Genomic DNA, 22,457 nt, shown 5'->3' with positions numbered 1-22,457 from the left:
AGCCACCTTAGGGCGAGGAGGTGCCCAAAGGGGCAACAAAATACTAGTGCTTTTCATTTGGACCATGCATAACAGCACATGCATGCTCCACATTAAAGCTCTTTTCACATTGACAATTTCTTCTCTTTTTTAGCTTTCTTTCTCCAAATCAATGACAGAAATCACTTTCTCTGTTACCGGCTCCATTGAATTTTCTAGCCAACCATCAACTAGATCACTAGAGCTGCAAAATTCCAGCCATTGCTGGAAAATTGTCCAAATTATTCCAAATTTGGAATGTTAAATAAGTACCCATAGACTAGTTATTGCTGTTACATCGTCCAAATAATTTTAGGCATCACATAGTTGGTCTTCATTTGAGAGAGCACCAAGCGGTGTTTTGATAGTTTAATGTGGCCCTATCTAAAGGATCAATAAGAAACAGTTAAATATCAGATGACACAACATCAACATTCAGCAAGTAAGCTTAATCATGTAGGAACAGGTCTCATAGAGACAGGCAAATCTGCCATCTTACAGTCCACTAGTTCCAAATGTTCATGTGAAACCCACGGCTAACAACAAAGAGTCTAGATATCAGAGGTAAATAAAAGAACACGATTTCAAAATCTCTCCGGCCAATGTCACGAGACCCTCAGATGCACATCCATCTTAACGGTTCGCCTTGGCAACACGCTCAATCTCATCCTTCTTCTTGATGGCGTAGCTACAACAATTAAGTTATTACCATAAATGGATCAGTACTCATTTTCATTCATGACAAACAAGCCAAGGTAGAGCTGACAAGCCAAGGTAGAGCTTATGGTGTACCTGTTGGATGAGCCCTTCGCGGCATTGATCAACTCATCGGCGAGGCACTCAGCAATGGTCTTGATGTTCCTGAAGGCGCTTTCCCTGGCACCAGTGGTCAGCAGGTAGATGGCCTGGTTCACCCTCCTCAGGGGGGAGATATCCACAGCTTGCCTTCTCACAACACCAGCAGAACCAATACGTGTGGCATCCTCACGTGGCCCACTGCAAGCAGGATAATAAACAGCATACCATTCAGAGTTCACACTGGACAAAAACATGGCAAGGCTAAATATTGCCAAGAAGCAGTACCCAGACAGCAGTGCGTACAAAATCAGACACTAACACCACATTCAGCAAAACCAGCACAGTTAACTCACAGCTTCAAAATAAAGACAGGTATGTATGCAGCGAGAATGAAAAGCAGTTGACGAAAATACTGCCAATCTAATTATTTCATCTAACTGACCAATCAGTCACTTTGCAAACTAAGAAATCAACAACTGATTTCTCATCAGACGCATTCCAATTGCCCAAATTCACCAATCAGGGGACTTAGCAAACTAAGAAATCAACAACTGATTTCTCATCAGACACATTCCAATTGCCCAAATTCACCAATCAGGGGACTTAGCAAACTAAGAAATCAACAACTGATTTCTCATCAGACACATTCCAATTGCCCAAAGCTAATCTCATGTATGTGATTCTAGCCAACAACAGCAATGTAAATCCATTGCACACTGACCTAGAAAGAAAGCAATAAGATTACTGACACCTGATATAGAACACGATTGTTATCATATCACAACTAGACAGTAAGTAGTTAACCTGTAAGCGCTAATACAGATTAGAATTAGGCAGAATATTTGGTACATTCCACACATATTCCTTCGGTGGCATAGCAAAAGTTCCAATAACTTCACTGCCACAGATTAACCTGATGCAGTTCTACTTCCTACGCCATTCAATCTGATGGCAGGGATCAACGGTACTATCATATATGTAGCATGGCATAGCAGGAAATAGTGCAATGGACTTCAGTGCAACAAATAAACCTAAAGATAACACTAACCCACTACCACCATTATCCATTCAACTTGACGGGATCCATCTAGCACTAGCCACCGCCGAGCGCGCGCAAACAAAGATCACCAGGCCGGATGCACTGCGGAGGGAAGAAAGGGGTATACCTGTTGATGATGGCGTCTACGATGACCTGGATGGGGTTGAGGTCGGTGAGGAGGTGGATGATCTCCATGGTGTGCTTGACGATGCGCACGGCCATGATCTTCTTGCCGTTGTTGCGTCCGTGCATCATGAGCGAGTTGGTGAGGCGCTCGATGATGGGGCACTGCGCCTTGCGGAAGCGCTTGGCCGAGTAGCGCCCCGCCGAGTGCGGCAGGAAAGTGTAGTGCTTGGTCGCCGTCACCGCCAGGTAGTCGTTGAGCGAGATGTCCGACACCTGAGGGAGGGACGGCCATGGTCAGTTAGTCCGCCGCCGGCAAGATCCGCTGCGGTGGGCGGTGGAGTGGGAGGAGGAGAAGGCTCACCTGTACATCCTCGAAGGTCCAGCGGTTGAAGAGCTTCACGTCGCCCCCGGGGGCGGGCTCCACGGCAGCCATCGTCGCCGGCGTGTTGCGGATGCGAGGCTGCGGCGGCGGGCGAAGGAGAGAGTGGCAAACCCTAGTCAACTCGGCCGCCGGGCTGGGTGAGGAGGTCCCTTTTATAATAGGATTTCTGATCGGACGGTGGAGATGCGTCACTCAGACACCGGACGGACGGTGTCGATAAATATTTGCCCAAGATGTAACTCGCCCAAGAATTAGGTAAAAGTTAAATCTTACTAACCTTGACTAACTATCTAGTAGGAAAAACTATCAACATCTAAGGTATTAAATGGACACACTAAAAAACATACTTTACGGTAAATCTATTGATATTGATTCGGTATTGTAGTCATTCATGTTTTTGTGTGTAAACTTGGCCAGACTTAGAAAACATTCACTTTTGACTCTCTAGATGCTTTACATTTTGGCATGGAAGGAGCAATATAAATCGTCAATCGTGTTTGAAATGCGCATGATTTCAACACAAATAGTTCGAAACATTGATCAAGTCTTTACATTACGAAATATAGCTTAAATATAGAATTACATAATTAGGATTTGGTAACTATATGCCCTTGCATTCCTGTAGGAGTTCCAACAACGGTATTTTCACTAACTTTTAAGAACATATCTAGCTTAATAAAATATCACTATGATATGGTTCAAGAGCGCATAACCCATACTATTTCTAAACTTATTTATCACTAGGATCATTGCAAACAATACTCTTAACATTCAATGTCGCTGCCGTTTAAGAGCTATAAAAATTTGAGAAGTATTTAAACATAAATCACTCTCTCCTCTCCCCCCATCACCCCTCCTCCACAACTCTACTGAGAGAGTCCGATCGGGAGACCCGACTCGCTCCATTCTATCCTTGTGGCAGAGCTGGCCGGCGAGGAGATGCCACGGGAGGATATAGTAGATCTAATTTTGTGTTTGTCATTTTGGTTTGACTTTATGCCGATAGGGAATGTCCCGGAGCAATGCTCCTGCGGCATGGTGTTGCTCATCTTCTTGCTCATGGTCCCATGTGTGCTACCATATGCGGATGTTGATGCTGCTAATTTCTCCGCGAATAAGCTCGAGCATCCTTCGGATCTGAAGGATCCGTCCCTCTTCTCGCTACTTTCTTCAACTCACCATGGCGCTGCAGGAGGGGAACGCTTGAAACATCTTATTCTAACAAAATATAGGCAGACTGCACAACAAGTCGATCACACCTTTTTGCTAAACGGTCACAAGGCAAAATGCAAAAATAACCAAGTGTGTGCTTGTTTCTGTATTTTGTAGGACACAAGCACGTATTTTGATGAGGACATCCCTACCACACTACTACTTCCGTCATTACAAGTTGAAGATGATCCTGTTGTGAAGCTCAAGTCCAATGAAGTCGGGATTGGACCAATGACACGAGCTCGTACGAAGGTACTTAAACAACAGGTGAACTTGTTCCTAAGTGATACTTTGATCGATGAGAACTTTATACTGCCTAAGTCGTATTACCTATGTATGATCAGGTATGAAGAGGAACCAAGCATCGCATGATGAGGAGAGGAGCAGCTGGACAAGAAGATGGACGTGAAGCTGGACATGGAGCTGGACATGAAGACATCCCATGGACGTGCGAGGGAGGAGCGGGAGGCATGCGCGAGAGGAGGAGATTCAGTCCAGGCCGGCGCCAGGCCCGGTCCGACCGGCCGTGCCGCCGGACCACACGGTCCTAGGCCCGGTCCGACCGGCTGCCAGGCCGGATCCGTCCGGTACAAGCCGGATGTGGCGCTTGTGCCAGCCGGGCACTATCCAGTATGCCCGAAACCATCGTCCGGTCACCACCTGGCGCCAGGCCTGGTTTGAACCGGACCAGCCGGTCCCAGGCCCGGTCCGACCGGCTGCCAGGCCGGATCCGTCCGGTCCAAACCGGACGTGGCGCTTGTGCCAGCCGGGCACTATCCAGTATGCCCGGAACCATCGTCCGGTCACCACCCGGCGCCAGGCCTGGTTTGAACCGGACCGGCCGGTCCCAGGCCCGGTCGACCGGCCCCCAGGCCGGCTGAGTCCGAGTCTGTCTCGACCAGATCTATTCTGGGTCGGTTATTTTTGTATCTTTTCGACATGAGGTCGTCCTGAACCCCTATATAAGTGCCCAGGACGCCCCCAATTAGTTTTAGACCACGTTTAAGATAAACCCTAGTTCATAGTTGATTGCCTTGCAACTCTATTGAATCACTACACCATATTGCCTTGATTTGGTGTAGATCCTGAAAAAGTCTTATGTGATCTGCTGTTCCATTGGGCATTAGACGGTTGCAACTTACCGCTTCGTGGTCGGCGGCTACGTGCGAAGTGTGTGGAGTTGCGAATATCTTGCAGAGTTGAAAGTTGTTGCATTGGCGACAGGGACCAATCGAGAGATCTCGTTGCGTCATACAAGTTATCTTCCACTTCATCGTCGTGTATCTCCGTTGTGTTCATCCCGTGATCATCATCACCACCGTTGCTTACTGAGAAGATCGGGCCACCCCTTATCATCTTGGTATCAAATTCTCGGATTTCCTCGGTAAGCCATCCACAATCCACCCCATAGTTGAGTTGTGAGTGTTTTCCTATCCAGAAACGGCCAAAAATATTAGGGTTAGGGTTTGCCATAGCCTTAGATTGCACTAATTTCGAGTTTTAGTTGCTTTTCGTAGTTGTTTTTGTGTATCTTTTTCTTGCATCTAGTATTGTTAGGGTTTGTGTTTCCGCTTTCATCTAGAGTCAGTTTTTGTTGCTCCGAGTCCACATAGCATACAGTGTGTTTGTCCAAACCATAGCCACAGCCTTTCGATATACGTGACTAGGAACATCCCCAGAAGAGACTAGTTTTACCGCTCGACATGATGCTCATTAGGGCTTTGGTGCTTAGCATTATCTGTTGGCCGTGTTATCAAGGAGTTGTGTCATAAAATAAAATAAAAATTGAAAAAGAAGCAAAAAGAGCTACATAGCTGCGTGTGATAAAAATAAAATTCCAAAAAGAAAAGGTGCAGTGCTAGTAGAATCAAGTGAAGGCCTAAGTTTTCTTTAACTGCACCCGTAGTTGTGCAAACTTGTGCCTGTCTCGTTGAGCTTTGCTAGCGTCTCTCGAGTGCATTGCAACCTTTCATCCATATAGTTGCATTGCCACATTTATCGCCTTGTGTGAGTATCATTGGTTGTCTACGATCAGCGCTAGAGCTTGTTATTGGTCAAATAGGTAGCCTACCTACAGCCCCACATATATCCTGCTTTGCCGTATGATGCTACTAATGAGACCGTTACTACAATGAAAGATCAAATGACGGATATCCAGCGCAGTCTTCAAGTGTTGCAACTGGCTGTTGACAATCTTACACAACAACAGCAACAAGAAGAAGGGTTGTCTACGATCAGCGCTAGAGCTTGTTATTGGTCAAATAGGTAGCCTACCTACAGCCCCACATATATCCTGCTTTGCCGTATGATGCTACTAATGAGACCGTTACTACAATGAAAGATCAAATGACGGATATCCAGCGCAGTCTTCAAGTGTTGCAACTGGCTGTTGACAATCTTACACAACAACAGCAACAAGAAGAAGCAGAAGACCCTGATCATCAGGATGAAGCACCTGGTCGTGGTGTTGGACGTGGTAACCGCGGTTGTGGTTTCGTTGAACTCGGACGCCATGGTCGTGGGTTTGAGGAAGAAGATGGTTTGGGTAAGCCCAAGTTTTCCATACCCAAGTTTGAAGGAGGAGTTGATGTTGAAGAATACCACACTTGGGAGCTGAAGATTGAGAAGTTATGACACTTACACGACTATACTGAAGATAGGAAGGTCAAGCTTGCTTCTTCAGAATTTGATGGCTATGCATTGCGTTGGTGGGATGGAGTCACACGTACTCGTCAAGAAGATAACGAGCTGCCAGTTCGTACATGGCGTGAGATGAAGGCCATTATGCAAGCTCGTTTCGTTCCCACTAATTATTTGCGAACTATATATGATAAGTTGACCCTATTGAGACAAGGTGTGAAGACTGTTGATGAATACTTCATGGAGATGGAGATGCTTATGCAGCGTGGTCGTGTCCGTGAGTCACTTCAGATGACAATGTGATAACGCGTGAAGCACACGTCCGTTGGGAACCCCAAGAGGAAGGTGTGATGCGTATAGCAGCAAGTTTTCCCTCAGTATGAAACCAAGGTTATCGAACCAGTAGGAGTCAAGGGTCACGTGAAGGTTGTTGGCGGAGGAGTGTAGTGCGGCGCAACACCAGGGATTCCGGCGCCAACGTGGAACCTGCACAACACAATCAAAATACTTTGCCCCAAATTAACAATGAGGTTGTCAATCTCACCGGCTTGCTGTAAACAAAGGATTAAACGTATGGTGTGGAGAATGATGTTTGTTTGCAAAGAACAGTAGAGAACAATGATTGCAGTAGATTGTATTCAGATGTAAAAGAATGGACCGGGGTCCACAGTTCACTAGTGGTGTCTCTCCCATAAGATAAATAGCATGTTGGGTGAACAAATTACAGTTGGGCAATTGACAAATAGAGATGCATACATATCATGATGATTACTATGAGATTTAATCAGGGCATTACGACAAAGTACATAGACCGCTATCCAGCATGCATCTATGCCTAAAAAGTCCACCTTCGGGTTAGCATCCGCACCCCTTCCAGTATTAAGTTGCAAACAACAGAGAATTGCATTAAGTATGGTGCGTAATGTAATCAACACAAATATCCTTAGACAAAGCATTGATGTTTTATCCCTAGTGGCAACAACACATCCACAACCTTAGAACTTTTTGTCACTGTCCCAGATTCAATGGAGGCATGAACCCACTATCGAGCATAAATACTCCCTCTTGGAGTCACAAGTATCAACTTGGCCAGAGCCTCTACTAGCAATGGAGAGCATGCAAGAACATAAACAACATATATATGATAGATTGATAATCAACTTGACATAGTATTCAATATTCATCGGATCCCAACAAACACAACATGTAGCATTACAAATAGATGATCTTGATCATGATAGGCAGCTCACAAGATCTAACATGATAGCACAATGAGGAGAAGACAACCATCTAGCTACTGCTATGGACCCATAGTCCAAGGATGAACTACTCACGCATCAGTCCGGAGGCGGGCATGGTGATGTAGAGCTCTCCGGTGATGATTCCCCTCTTCGGCAGGGTGCCGAAGGCGATCTCCTGAATCCCCCGAGATGGGATTGGCGGCGGCGTCTCTGGAACTTTTTCCGTATCGTGGCTCTCGGTAATAGGGTTTTCGCGACGGAGAGTTTAAGTAGGCGGAAGGGCAGGGTTGGAGGCGGCGCAGGGGCCCCACACCATAGGCCGGCGCGGGCCCCATGCAGGTCGCGCCGCCCTATGGTTACGGCCCTGATGTCTACTCACGCTTCTATTCCTGTAGACAGTGTTGGGCCTCCAAGAGCAGAGGTTTGTAGAACAGCAGCAAGTTTCCCTTAAGTGGATCACCCAAGGTTTATCGAACTCAGGGAGGAAGAGGTCAAAGATATCCCTCTCAAGCAACCCTGCAATCACAAAGCAAGAAGTCTCTTGTGTCCCCAACACACCTAATACACTTGTCAGATGTATAGGTGCACTAGTTCGGCGAAGAGATAGTGAAATACAAGTGGTATGAATGAATATGAACAAGAGTAATGTGGCGCCAGAAAAGTGCTTGCTGGCGTGCAGTTGATGGTAGTAATATTGCAGGAAGTAAAGATGCAGTAAAACAGTAAACAAGCGATGATTGCAGTATTTGGAAACAAGGCCTAGGGATTATACTTTCACTAGTGGACACTCTCAACATTGATCACATAACAAAATAAATAGATAAATGCTATACTCTACACTCTCTTGTTGGATGATGAACACCACTAATTGTGTAGGATTACACGAACCCTCAATGTCGGAGTTAACAAGCTCCACAATATTCGATATTCATGTTTAAATAACCTTAGAGTGCACGATAGATCAACACAACTAAAACAAGTACTAACATAGCATGCACACTGTCACCATCACACTATGAAGGAGGCATATATCACATCAATACTATCATAGCAATAGTTAACTTCATAATCTACAAGAGATCACAATCATAACCTACGCCAAGTACTACACGATGCACACACTGTCACCATTACACCGTGCAGGAGGAATAGACTACTTTAATAACATCACTAGAGTAGCACATAGATGAATAGTGATACAAAACACATTGCAATCATAAAGGGATATAAAATAAGCACTTCACTATGCTATTCATAACAGTGAATAAGTATTCTGTGAAATATAGCCTAAGAGACCCACACGGTGCACACACTGTCACCTTTACACACGTGGGACAAGGAGTCTCCGGAAATCACATAAGTAAAATCCACTTGACTAGCATAATGACATCTAGATTACAAGCATCATCATATGAATCTCAATCATGTAAGGCAGCTCATGAGATTATTGTATTGAAGTATATAGGAGAGAGATTAACTACATAGCTACCGGTATAGCCCTTAGCCTCGAGGGAGAACTACTCCCTCCTCATGGGAGACAGCAGCGTTGATGAAGATGGCGGTGGTGTCAATGGAGGAGCCTTCCGGGGGCACTTCCCCGTCCCGGTGGCATGCCGGAACAGAGACTCCTGTCCCCCAGATCTTGGCTTCGCGATGGCGGCGGCTTTGGAAGGTTTCTCGTACCGTGGCTTTTTCGTATCGAGGTTTTAGGTCGAGGAGGCTTAAATAGGCGAAGAGGCGGAGTCGGAAGGCTGACGGGGCCACCACACAATAGGGTGGCGCGGCCAGGGCCTGGGCCACGCCGGCCTGGCGTGTGGCCCCCCAGGGCTCCCCTCTGGCGGCTCTCGGGTGTTCTGGAAGCTTCGTGGAAAAATAGGATGCTGGGCATTGATTTCGTCCGATTCCGAGAATATTTCCTTACTAGGATTTCTGAAACCAAAAACAGCAGAAAACAGGAACTGGCACTTCGGCATCTTGTCAATAGGTTAGTTCCGGAAAATGCATAATAATGACATAAAGTGTGAACAAAACATGTAGGTATTGTCATAAAACTAGCATGGAACATAAGAAATTATAGATACGTTTGAGACGTATCAAGCATCCCCAAGCTTAGTTCCTACTCGCCCTCGAGTAGGTAAACGATAACAAGAATAATTTCTTAAGTGACATGCTACCAACATAATCTTGATCAACATTATTGTAAAGCATATGAGATGAATGCAGCGATTCAAAGCAATGATGAAGACAATGAGTAAACAACTGAATCATATAGCAAAGACTTTTCATGAATAGTACTTTCAAGACAAGCATCAATAAGACTTGCATAACAGTTAACTCATAAGCAATAGATTCAAAGTAAAGACATTGAAGCAACACAAAGGATGATTAAGTTTCAGCAATTGCTTTCAACTTGTAACATGTATATCTCATGGATAGTTGTCAACATAAAGCAATATAACAAGTGCAATAGGTAAACATGTAAGAATCAATGCACAGTTGACACAAGTGTTTGCTTCTAAGATGGAAAGAAGTAGGTAAACTGACTCAACATAAAGTAAAAGATAGGCCCTTCGCAGAGGGAAGCAGGGATTAAATCATGTGCTAGAGCTTTTCAAGTTTTGAAATCATATAGAGAGCATAAAAGTAAATTTTTGAGAGGTGTTTGTTGTTGTCAACGAATGGTAATGGGTACTCTAACTACCTTATCAACCAGACTTTCAAGAGCGGCTCCCATGAAGGACGTTATCTCTACCAGCAAGGTAGATCATCCCTTTTCTCTTTTGTTTACACATGTACTTTAGTTTAGTTTTTATTTTTTTATTTTTTAGATGACACTCCTCCCAACCTTTGCTTTCTCAAGCCATGGCTAACCGAATCCTCGGGTGCCTTCCAACATTTCACATACCATGGAGAAGTGTCTATTTGCAAAATTAAGTTGCTTACTGATGAATCAGGGCAAAACATGTGAAGAGAATTATTAATGCAAGTTAATTAATTGGGGCTGGGAACCCCATTGCCAGCTCTTTTTGCAAAGTTATTGGATAAGCGGATGAAGCCACTAGTCCATTGTGAAAGTCTGTCAAAAGTAAATGACAAGATCGAAAGATAAAACACCACATACTTCCCCATGAGCTATAAAACATTGACACAAATAAGAGATAATAGCTTTTGAATTGTTTGAAGGTAGCACATGAAGTATTTGCTTGGAATGGCAGAGAAATACCATGTAGTAGGTAGGTATGGTGGACACAAATGGCATAGTGTTTGGCTCAAAGATTTGGATGCACGAGAAGAATTCCTCTCAATACAAGGCTAGGCTAGCATTGTTGTTTGAAGCAAACTCAAGTATAAAACGGTGCAGCAAGACTCACATATAAACATATTGTAAGTATTATAAGACTTTACATCGTCTCCTTGTTGTTCAAACACCTTAACCAGAAAATATCTAGACTTAGAGAGACCAATCATGCAAACCAAATTTTAACATGCTCTATGTAGTTCTTCATTAATAGGTGCAAGGTACATGATGAAAGAGCTTAAACATGATCTATATGAGCACAACGATTGCCAAGTATCAAATTATTCACGACATTATACCAATTACCACATGAAGCATTTCCTGTTTCCAACCATATAACAATGAACGAAGCAGTTTCAACCTTCGCCATGAACATTAAAAGTAGAACTAAGAACACATGTGTTCATACGAACCAGCGGAGCGTGTCTCTCTCCCACACAAGGATGAACTTATTCAAACATAAACAAAAAAAAACAGACGCTCCAAGTAAAGTACATAAGATGTGACCGAATAAAAATATAGTTTCAAGAGAAGAAACCTGATCAGTTGTCGATGAAGAAGGGGATGCCTTGGGCATCCCCAAGCTTAGATGCTTGAGTCTTCTTGAAATATGCAGGGATGAACCACGGGGGCATCCCCAAGCTTAGACTTTTCACTCTTCTTGATCGTAGTATATCATCCTCCTCTCTTGACCCTTGAAAACTTCCTCCACACCAAACTCAAAACAAACTCATTAGAGGGTTAGTGCATAATCAAAATTCACATGTTCAGAGGTGACACAATCATTCTTAACACTTCTGGATATTGCACAAAGCTACTGGAAGTCAATGGAACAAAGAAATCTATCCAACACAGCAAAAGAGGCAATGCGAAATAAAAGGCAGAATCTATCAAAACAGAACAGTCCGTAAAGACGAATTTTACAGGGGCACCAGACTTGCTCAGATGAAAATGCCCAAATTGAATGAAAGTTGCGTACATATCTGAGGATCACGCACGTAAATTGGCAGATTTTTCTGAGTTACCTACAGAGAACTCTGCCCAGATTCGTGACAGCAAGAAATGTGTTTCTGCGCAGTAATCCAAATCTAGTATTGACTTTACTATCAAAGACTTTACTTGGCACAACAATGAAATAAAATAAAGATAAGGAGAGGTTGCTACAGTAGTAACAACTTCCAAGACTCAAATATAAAAAAAAAGTACTGTAGCAAAATAAAAACATGGGTTATCTCCCAAGAAGTGCTTTCTTTATAGCCATTAAGATGGGCTCAGCAGTTTTAATGATGCACTCGCAAGAAATAGTATTTGAAGCAAAAGAGAGCATCAAGAGGCAAATTCAAAACACATTTAAGTCTAACATGCTTCCTATGCATAGGAATATTGTAAATAAACAAGTTCATGAAGAGCAAAGTAACAAGCATAGGAAGATAAAACCAGTGTAACTTCAAAAATTTCAGCATATAGAGAGGTGTTTTAGTAACATGAAAATTTCTACAACCATATTTTCCTCTCTCATAATAATTTTCAGAGGCATCATGAACAAACTCAACAATATAAGTATCACCTAAAGAATTCTTATTCACATGCATAAAAGTATCATTACTCTCCACATAAGCATAATCAATTTTATTAGTTGTAGTGGGAGCAAATTCAACAAAGTAGCTATCATTATTATTCTCGTCATCAAATATAGGAGGTATAGTATCATCATAATAAAATTTACTCTCCATAGTAGGCGGCACCAAAAGACCACTATCATTATAATCATCATAAATAGGAGGCATATCATAATCAACATAAACTTTCTCCTCAATACCCGGAGGGCTAAAGAGATCATTTTCATCAAAACCGACCTCCCCAAGCTTAGAATTTTCCATAGCATTAGCAACAATAGTGTTCAAAGCATTCATACTGATAACATTCCCATTAGCATGCATATAAAGTTCCATGGGTTTTTTAATTCTCTCTTCAAACACATCATATCCTAATTCAAGATAAAGTTCATAAAGATCTCTTATTTTGTTGTTGTCTTCCATTAAGCCTTACTAGTGTAAAACAAGAAACAAAAAAGATGCAATTGCAGGATCTAAAGGAAATAGCTTCGAGCACACGCACAATGGCAATAGAAAAGTACTTAGTTACATGGGACCGGAGTATGAGTGCCTTTTACCTTTCCTCCCCGGCAACGGCGCCAGAAAAGTGCTTGATGTCTACTCACGCTTCTATTCCTGTAGACAGTGTTGGGCCTCCAAGAGCAGAGGTTTGTAGAACAGCAGCAAGTTTCCCTTAAGTGGATCACCCAAGGTTTATCGAACTCAGGGAGGAAGAGGTCAAAGATATCCCTCTCAAGCAACCCTGCAATCACAAAGCAAGAAGTCTCTTGTGTCCCCAACACACCTAATACACTTGTCAGATGTATAGGTGCACTAGTTCGGCGAAGAGATAGTGAAATACAAGTGGTATGAATGAATATGAGCAGTAGTAACGGCGCCAGAAAAGTGCTTGCTGGCGTGCAGTTGATGGTAGTAATATTGCAGGAAGTAAAGATGCAGTAAAACAGTAAACAAGCGATGATTGCAGTATTTGGAAACAAGGCCTAGGGATTATACTTTCACTAGTGGACACTCTCAACATTGATCACATAACAGAATAAATAGATAAATACTATACTCTACACTCTCTTGTTGGATGATGAACACCACTAATTGTGTAGGATTACACGAACCCTCAATGCCGGAGTTAACAAGCTCCACAATATTCGATATTCATGTTTAAATAACCTTAGAGTGCACGATAGATCAACACAACTAAACCAAGTACTAACATAGCATGCACACTGTCACCATCACACTATGAAGGAGGCATATATCACATCAATACTATCATAGCAATAGTTAACTTCATAATCTACAAGAGATCACAATCATAACCTACGCCAAGTACTACACGATGCACACACTGTCACCATTACACCGTGCAGGAGGAATAGACTACATTAATAACATCACTAGAGTAGCACATAGATGAATAGTGATACAAAACACATTGCAATCATAAAGGGATATAAAATAAGCACTTCACTATGCTATTCATAACAGTGAATAAGTATTTTGTGAAATATAGCCTAAGAGACCCACACGGTGCACACACTGTCACATTTACACACGTGGGACAAGGAGTCTCCGGAGATCACATAAGTAAAATCCACTTGACTAGCATAATGACATCTAGATTACAAGCATCATCATATGAATCTCAATCATGTAAGGCAGCTCATGAGATTATTGTATTGAAGTACATAGGAGAGAGATTAACCACATAGCTACCGGTACAGCCCTTAGCCTCGAGGGAGAACTACTCCCTCCTCATGGGAGATAGCAGCGTTGATGAAGATGGCGGTGGTGTCGATGGAGGAGCCTTCCGGGGGCACTTCCCCGTCCCGGCGGCGTGCCGGAACAGAGACTCCTGTCCCCCAGATCTTGGCTTCACGATGGCGGTGGCTCTGGAAGGTTTCTCGTACCGTGGCTTTTTCGTATCGAGGTTTTAGGTCGAGGAGGCTTAAATAGGCGAAGAGGCGGAGTTGGAAGGCTGACGGGGCCACCACACAATAAGGCGGCGCGGCCAGGGCCTGGGCCGCGCCGGCCTGGCGTGTGGCCCCCCTAGGGCTCCCGTCTGGCGGCTCTCGGGTGTTCTGGAAGCTTCGTGGAAAAATAGGATGCTGGGCATTGATTTCGTCCGATTCCGAGAATATTTCCTTACTAGGATTTCTGAAACCAAAAACAGCAGAAAACAGGAACTGGCACTTCGGCATCTTGTCAATAGGTTAGTTCCGGAAAATGCATAATAATGACATAAAGTGTGAACAAAACATGTAGGTATTGTCATAAAACTAGCATGGAACATAAGAAATTATAGATACGTTTGAGACGTATCAGGCCCCTCTTGGCCCCACTTCGTATGCTCTTCGGTCATCTGGAAGCTCCGTGGAAAAATAAGACCCTGGGCGTTGATTTCGTCCAATTCCGAGAATATTTCCTTTGTAGGATTTCTAAAACCAAAAACAGCAGAAAACAGCAACTGGCTCTTCGGCATCTCGTTAATAGGTTAGTGCCGAAAAATGCATATAAATGATGTAAAATATGTATAAAACATGTGAGTATTATCATAAAAGTAGCATGGAACATAAGAAATTATGGATACGTTTGAGACGTATCAAGCATCCCCAAGCTTAGTTCCTACTCGCCCTCGAGTAGGTAAACGATAACAAGGATAATTTCTGAAGTGACATGCTATCATAATCTTGATCAATACTATTGTAAAGCATATGAAGTGAATGAAGTGATTCGAAGCAATGGTAAAGACAATGACTAAACAACTGATCATATAGCAAAGACTTTTCATGAATAGTAATTTCAAGACAAGCATCAATAAGACTTGCATAGGAGTTAACTCATAAAGCAATAAATTCTTAGTAGAAATTTTTGAAGCAACACAAAGGAAGATATAAGTTTCAGCGGTTGCTTTCAACTTCAACATGTATATCTCATGGATAATTGTCAACACAAAGTAATATGATGAATGCAAATAAGCAAGTATGTAGGAATCAATGCACACAGTTGACACAAGTGTTTGCTTCTAAGATAGAAAGAAGTAGGTAAACTGACTCAACATAAAGTAAAAGAATGGCCCTTCGTAGAGGGAAGCATGGATTACTATTTTTGTGCTAGAGCTTTTATTTTGAAAACATAGAAACAATTTTGTCAACGGTAGTAATAATTCATATGTGTTATGCATAAGACATCTTATAAGTTGCAAGCCTCATGCATAGAATACCAATAGTGCTCGCACCTTGTCCTAATTAGCTTGGATTAACATGGATTATCATTGCATAACATATGTTTCAACCAAGTGTCACAAAGGGGTACCTCTATGCCACCTGTACAAAGGTCCAAGGAGATAGATCACATTTGATTTCTCATTTTTGATAAATCTCAACCAAGGACATCCATACCGGAACAACATAGAAAACAGATAATGGACTCCTCTTTTAATGCATAAGCATTCAACAACAGATAATATTCTCATAAGAGATTGAGGATTAGTGTCCAAACTAAAACTTCCACCATGGTTCATGGCTTTAGTTAGCGGCCCAATGTTCTTCTCTAACAATATGCATACTCAAACCATTTGATCATGAAAATCGCCCTTACTTCAGACAAGACGAACATGCATAGCAACTCACATGATATCCAACAAAGGTGTAATAGTTGATGGCGTCCCCAGAAACATGGTTACCGCTCAACAAGCAACTTATAAGAAATAAGATACATAGCAAAATATTCAATACCACAATAGTTTTTAAGGCTATTTTCCCATGAGTTATGTATTGCAAAGACAAAGAATAAAATTTTAAAGGTAGCACTCAAGTAATTTACTTTGGAATGGCAGAGAAATACCACATAGTAGGTAGGTATGATGGACACAAATGGCATAGGTTTTGGCTCAAGGATTTGGATGCACGAGAAGTATTTCCTCTCAGTACAAGGCTTTGGCTAGCAAGGTTGTTTGAAGCAAACACAAGTATGAACCGGTACAGCAAAACTTACATAAGAACATATTGCAAGCATTATAAGACTCTACACTGTCTTCCTTGTTGTTCAAACACTTCACCAGAAAATATCTAGACTTAGAGAGACCAATCATGCAAACCAAATTTCAACAAGCTCTACAGTAGTTCTCCACTAATAGGTGCAAAGTACATGATGAAAGAGCTTAAACATGATCTATTTGAGCATGAATATTAAAAGTAAAGCTAAGAACACCAGTGTTCATATGAAACAGCGAAGCGTGTCTCTCTCCCACACAAAGAATGCTAGGATCCGAGTTTATTCAAACAAAAACAAAAATAAAAACAAACAGACGCTCCAAGTAAAGCACATAAGATGTGATTGAATAAAAATATAGTTTCACTAGAGGTGACCTGATAAGTTGTCGATGAAGAAGGGGATGCCTTGGGCATCCCCAAGCTTAGATGCTCGAGTCTTCTTGAAATATGCAGGGACGAACCACGGGGGCATCTCCAAGCTTAGACTTTTCACTCTTCTTGATCATAGTATATCATCCTCCTCTCTTGATCCTTGAAAACTTCCTCCACACCAAACTCGAAACAAACTCATTAGAGGGTTAGTGCATAATAAAAAATTCACATATTCAGAGGTGACATAATCATTCTTAACACTTCTGGACATTGCACAAAGCTACTGAAAGTTAATGGAACAAAGAAATCCATTCAACATAGCAAAAGAGGCAATGCGAAATAAAAGGCAGAATCTATCAAAACAGAACAGTCCGTAAAGACGAATTTTTCTGGGGCACTTAACTTTCTCAGATGAAAAAGCTCAAATTGAATGAAAGTTGCGTACATATCTGAGGATCACGCACGTAAATTGGCAGATTTTTCTGAGTTACCTACAGACGGGGCTGCACAATTTCGTGACAGTAAGAAATCTGTTTCTGCGCAGTAATCCAAATCTAGTATCAACCCTACTATCAAAGACTTTACTTGGCACAACAATGCAATAAAGTAAAGATAAGGAGAGGTTGCTACAGTAGTAACAACTTCCAAGACTCAACAAAACAGTAGTAAAAACATACATGGGTTATCTCCTAAGAAGTGCTTTTCTTTAACGCCTTTCAGCTAGGCGCAGAAAGTGTGAATCAAGTATTATCAAGAGATGAAGCATTAACATCCTTACCAAGGGCGTTGGGAGTTTTCTCAACAATGCATTGTATCTTGTCTATGTAAGTAACTCCTATTTCGTTGCTCCTAGGCTTACTATCTTCATCAAACAAATTTTCAGGAACAAGACAAGCATAGTTATTTTCTAGAGCTTCATGCATTCCCATGAGTTTATGAGGTATTGGTACTTTAATCTCCCCCTCACCATTGACATTATTAGTGTACTTTAATCTATCCATGTCCATTTTTTCAAGTGTTTTTGCAAAATCGGTATAAAAGCCAAACCTCTTATGCTTAATAAAAACTTTTCTAGCTTCTTTAGCTATATCACCAAATTCTCTAAGAAGGACCTCTAGAACAAAATCTCTCTTTTCTCCCCTTTCCATATCAGAGAGTGTAAGAAACATATGTTGAATTATAGGGTTAAGATTAACGAATCTAGTTTCCAACATGTGTACTAAAGAGGCAGTAGCACTTTCATAAGTAGGAACAACTTTTACCAAGGATCTATCTTCAAAATCTTCAACCATACTAACATGAGTGAAAAAAAATTCTATATTATCTCTTCCAATGATAGACCCTTGCCCTACCGGTATATCTTTCAGAGTGAACTTAGGAGGAAGCATGATGAAATAAACAAAAGGTAAATAAAGTAAATGCAAGTAACTAATTTTTTTGTGTTTTTGATATAGAGAAAGCAAACAAGACAAATGAAATAAAGTAAAGCAACTATTTTTTTGTGTTTTTGATATAAAGAAAGCAAACAAAACAGAAAATAAAAATAAAGTAAAGCAAGACAATAAACAAAGTAAAGAGATTGGATGTGAGAGAGTCCCCTTGCAGCGTGTCTTGATCTCCCCGGCAACGGCGCCAGAAATTTAGCTTGCTGGCGTGCAGTTGACGTGGGAGATAGAAATCTTTGTGGTGCAACTTTTCTTCAGGTCCCCGGCAACGGCGCCAGAAACTTAGCTTGATAACGCGTGAAGCACACGTCCGTTGGGAACCCCAAGAGGAAGGTGTGATGCGTATAGTAGCAAGTTTTCCCTCAGTATGAAACCAAGGTTATCGAACCAGTAGGAGTCAAGGGCCACGTGAAGGTTGTTGGCGGAGGAGTGTAGTGCGGCGCAACACCAGGGATTCCGGCGCCAACGTGGAACCTGCACAACACAATCAAAATACTTTGCCCCAAATTAACAATGAGGTTGTCAATCTCACCGGCTTGCTGTAAACAAAGGATTAAACGTATGGTGTGGAGAATGATGTTTGTTTGCAAAGAACAGTAGAGAACAATGATTGCAGTAGATTGTATTCAGATGTAAAAGAATGGACCGGAGTCCACAGTTCACTAGTGGTGTCTCTCCCATAAGATAAATAGCATGTTGGGTGAACAAATTACAGTTGGGCAATTGACAAATAGAGATGCATACATATCATGATGATTACTATGAGATTTAATCAGGGCATTACGACAAAGTACATAGACCGCTATCCAGCATGCATCTATGCCTAAAAAGTCCACCTTCGGGTAAGCATCCGCACCCCTTCCAGTATTAAGTTGCAAACAACAGACAATTGCATTAAGTATGGTGCGTAATGTAATCAACACAAATATCCTTAGACAAAGCATTGATGTTTTATCTGTCACACCCCACTTTTGCAACCTTGATTAATTGTCCTTATTGCAAAAATCAGGGGGAACAAAAACTTTTTCGTAAGACTAGATAGATGAATTGCCTTGATCTGTTTGTTATGATGCATTGCTTTGGTGTGTTGGTAGATGTATTGTCTTGTTTTGCTTGTTGAGTTTTGTCTTGAGCGACCCCAAAAGAACAACACCCCTAGTGGTAAAACAAGCAACTCACCCAATAAAACACATGTGTGGCTTAAGAAGAATTGTTTTCCTTCTTACTACATCAAACCTCTCTCCTAATGTCAACATGAGTGTGCCATCTTGATTTTTCTCTTTGTGGTACAAGATAGCTCAATCATCCTTAATTCAAAACTTGAGATCGTCTACCCCGAGCTACATCCCTCTCTTATACCCACTCATCCTTGTTGGTTTTGAGGCCATGTCGACCATCTGTGTTGACATGCTTAAAATGTCCAGACTTTGGCAATTGATTCTCTAAGCACCCACAACTGTTATTGTTGACTTCAAGGCATGGATCCCATCTATGCAACACCCTCTTCAACCTCCACGTCCTGCATGTCTTAGTCAATCCTTGCAACTCATATATTCAACTTGATCTGGTATCCTATCCCATGTTCCAGCACCAGATCACTTCTTCCTCTTTTACCTCTTGTTTTTGTTTTCATCCAAGTTTATCTTCACAAACCAAGAGTGGGAATGATGGATACATTTTGTAGCCATCATCTACCCTTGAGAACACTTCTCCCTAAATTAGTTCTCTTTCTCAAAAACCTACTGTTTCCTTCTCTGGTTTTGACCACAAAACCACTTCTAGTTTTATTAAAGCTTCTCAAAATATTTCTTCAAAGAAAATAAGGAACTAAAATGGGTTTTGTTTTTCATCTCATTTCTGCCAAGTGCTGATTTCTAAAACATTATTTTCTATCTTGCTTTCTTTTCAGCAAAAGGCTTGTTTATGATACCCATACCATTTCTTGTTTTTCCTCTTGCTTATTTTACATTTGAGAAAACTCTACTTTACTTGAGGAAGTAAGTAGAACATTTTAAACTCCTATGTTCCAATTAGTTCTCTCAACATTTTCAGATTCCATTCCACTTGAGTTCATTCCCAATTGTCCCTAGACAATTGAGGTGTTTCAAATACTTTTCAAACAAGTTCTATTTCAAATGACAACTCTTGCACATCTTGTGTACATCTCTGATCTACCCCATGATGTTCCTTCATCCTCCAATTCTTGATCAAATGGATGATCATTTGATACTTTCAGATCACTCCCAATTGACCTCCTATTTGAAGAGCAACCTATTTTTCATCATACCTATCTCAATCCTCTATTCTTTTCCATTATCACATTGACCTCATGAATTGATGATTTATGTCGCCATATTCATCCTTGTGAGTGTATGGTTACTTCACTCACCATCTCTCATAGCCTTGATTTACCATTGTCTAAATCACCCTCACCACCATCATATCTTAGACACCTCTTTTATCAGGTTAGAATGCCACCACCATCTACTTAAGCACCCTTGTGCATTGTTATCACTTGCCTAAAATTCTATATCTCTTTAGGCCACCATTTTTGCAAAATGTGAGACACTCAACCTTGGGTGTCATGCATGTGTGGCAATACTCTCTAATGATCACATGTGCATGACCACAAAACTTGGCCGGCCATGCCATGCATGGCACACATGCATCATGCCTCTCCATCTCTCTCTCACACACATAATTATTTTACCTTGGGAAGCCTCTCCTCCTTTGTCCCTTCCCAATGCCACAAATAAATTCAGCTTGGGTCAAATATCTCTTCCCCAAGCCAGCCACCCACCTTGGCCAATCAAAAAAGGAGGCAGCCACCCCTCTCCCTCTATAAAAGGGGCTTGGCCGGCCACCACCTCCACCTTTGGCTTCATTTTTCACTCCCCACTCACTCCTCCACCTTATCTACACCCTCATAACTCTCTCCTACCTCTCCCCCACGAAAATGGTGCTCCTCCTAGCTCCATGGCCGGCCATGGCCATGGAAAGCCACCAAGATGAAGCTCCCCCTCACCATGAGAGCATCCCTCTCACTCTCTTCTCCCTAACCCTAGATGGTTTTCTCTCCTCTTCTTCTTCCTCCATGGCTAAGATTGGATCTTGATGCAGGTGCATGTTGGTCCAAGCATGGAGAAGCTTGAGCAATCCTCAGATCTGAAGTTCTTGAGCAAAGTTCGTCCAAATCCCTACAGTAATTTCTGCTATCTTGCTGTTTCAGATTCTGGTACGAACTTGTAAAATCCACCAAATCTCGTGTGCAGATCCAAATCGAGTGATTCAAAGTTCCCATGTTAGATACTGAAAATATCTACAACTTGGCGTTGGTCTCATACTCAAATTCGTTACGGATTTCCAACGGTAAATAGAGTTCTGTAAACTTACAGATTCACTGTTTGTTAGATTTGTCCAGTTTTACAAAACCTTTTTGAGCAAACTCAACTGCGAGTGAAAGCACTCTTCAATACCTTCGTTTTGGCGGTGGTTTTACTTCGATTGACCTTCTGAAACTGAAATGGTTTACAGATCAATATCTGGTCAGATCTGACTTTGTCGAATTAAACCAGGAGCTTGGAAACGAATTTTTCGATGAAACTAGTTGGGTAAGAACCAGCTTTTAAATACCTTTCAGATGCAGCAGACCTCATATTTTTATGAGTCGTGTACGATTTGTGGTGAATTAAACTTGTTCTGTGTGTTCTGCAGACATGGCTGTTAGCTTTTAAATCACCAAAAATCCATTTTTAAACCTAATTGAGTGATTCCAGTTCTGTAGGACTACGGAATGTTTTCTTAATCATCTCAAACAAGTTTCAATCCTTTATCTGTTCTGTAACTCTAGAGGTAAAGCAAATGGTATAGACATGCAGTAATCTTGTCAATCCATTTGTGAGAGTTTCAGAAACAATTTTAACCCAAATCCAATTGTGTATGCCTCTCTGTTTAAATAGCTTTCAAATGCCAGTGGTCCCATATTTTTAGGATTTTTCTACGATTTATGGCTTACAGATCTTGTTTTCTGTACAGTCAGATTCAAACAAATTCCTAAATTTGTAGGTTTAATATTTTTGAGTGAATCCAATTGGGTTAGTCTTGTATTAGTACTGGCCATCTAGGAAAAATAGTGTTAGTCTCTGTTCATGCATTTTTGTTACTGTTAGTAATGTGTATGTGTGACATGGGTTGTTGTAGCAAAACTTTTTGGTTTATTTGGAAACCTTAACCACCTCTTTGCATTAAAAATTGGTCAACCAATGTTTTATTCTTGCA

The 22,457-nt window shown here is 41.7% G+C and overlaps 1 protein-coding gene across 1 annotated transcript; it reads right to left on the bottom strand.

Moving 5' to 3' along the window:
• Window positions 1–452: 452 nt before the first annotated feature.
• Window positions 453–2,500, bottom strand: LOC127298981 (small ribosomal subunit protein uS7). Its single transcript, XM_051328849.2, has 4 exons — window positions 2,343–2,500; window positions 1,983–2,254; window positions 811–1,014; window positions 453–706 (listed from the first exon to the last, which is right to left on the bottom strand). Exons 1-4 carry the CDS (start codon window positions 2,412–2,414, stop codon window positions 652–654), a joined length of 603 nt encoding a protein of 200 aa, XP_051184809.1. The 5' UTR covers window positions 2,415–2,500; the 3' UTR covers window positions 453–651.
• Window positions 2,501–22,457: the final 19,957 nt, after the last annotated feature.

The sequence above is a fragment of the Lolium perenne genome, chromosome 5, assembly GCF_019359855.2.
Source record: "Lolium perenne isolate Kyuss_39 chromosome 5, Kyuss_2.0, whole genome shotgun sequence".
NCBI lineage: Eukaryota > Viridiplantae > Streptophyta > Magnoliopsida > Poales > Poaceae > Lolium > Lolium perenne.
This window is presented reverse-complemented; position numbering and strand designations above follow the sequence as displayed.

Coding starts and splice junctions, on each gene's coding strand:
- LOC127298981 (XM_051328849.2), bottom strand. CDS start 2,414: ATGGCTGCCGTGGAGCCCGCCCCCGGGGGCGACGTGAAGCTCTTCAAC. Junction 2,255..2,342: donor GGACCTTCGAGGATGTACAG/GTGAGCCTTCTC, acceptor TCCCTCCCTCAG/GTGTCGGACATCTCGCTCAA. Junction 1,015..1,982: donor GTAGACGCCATCATCAACAG/GTATACCCCTTT, acceptor TCCTGCTTGCAG/TGGGCCACGTGAGGATGCCA.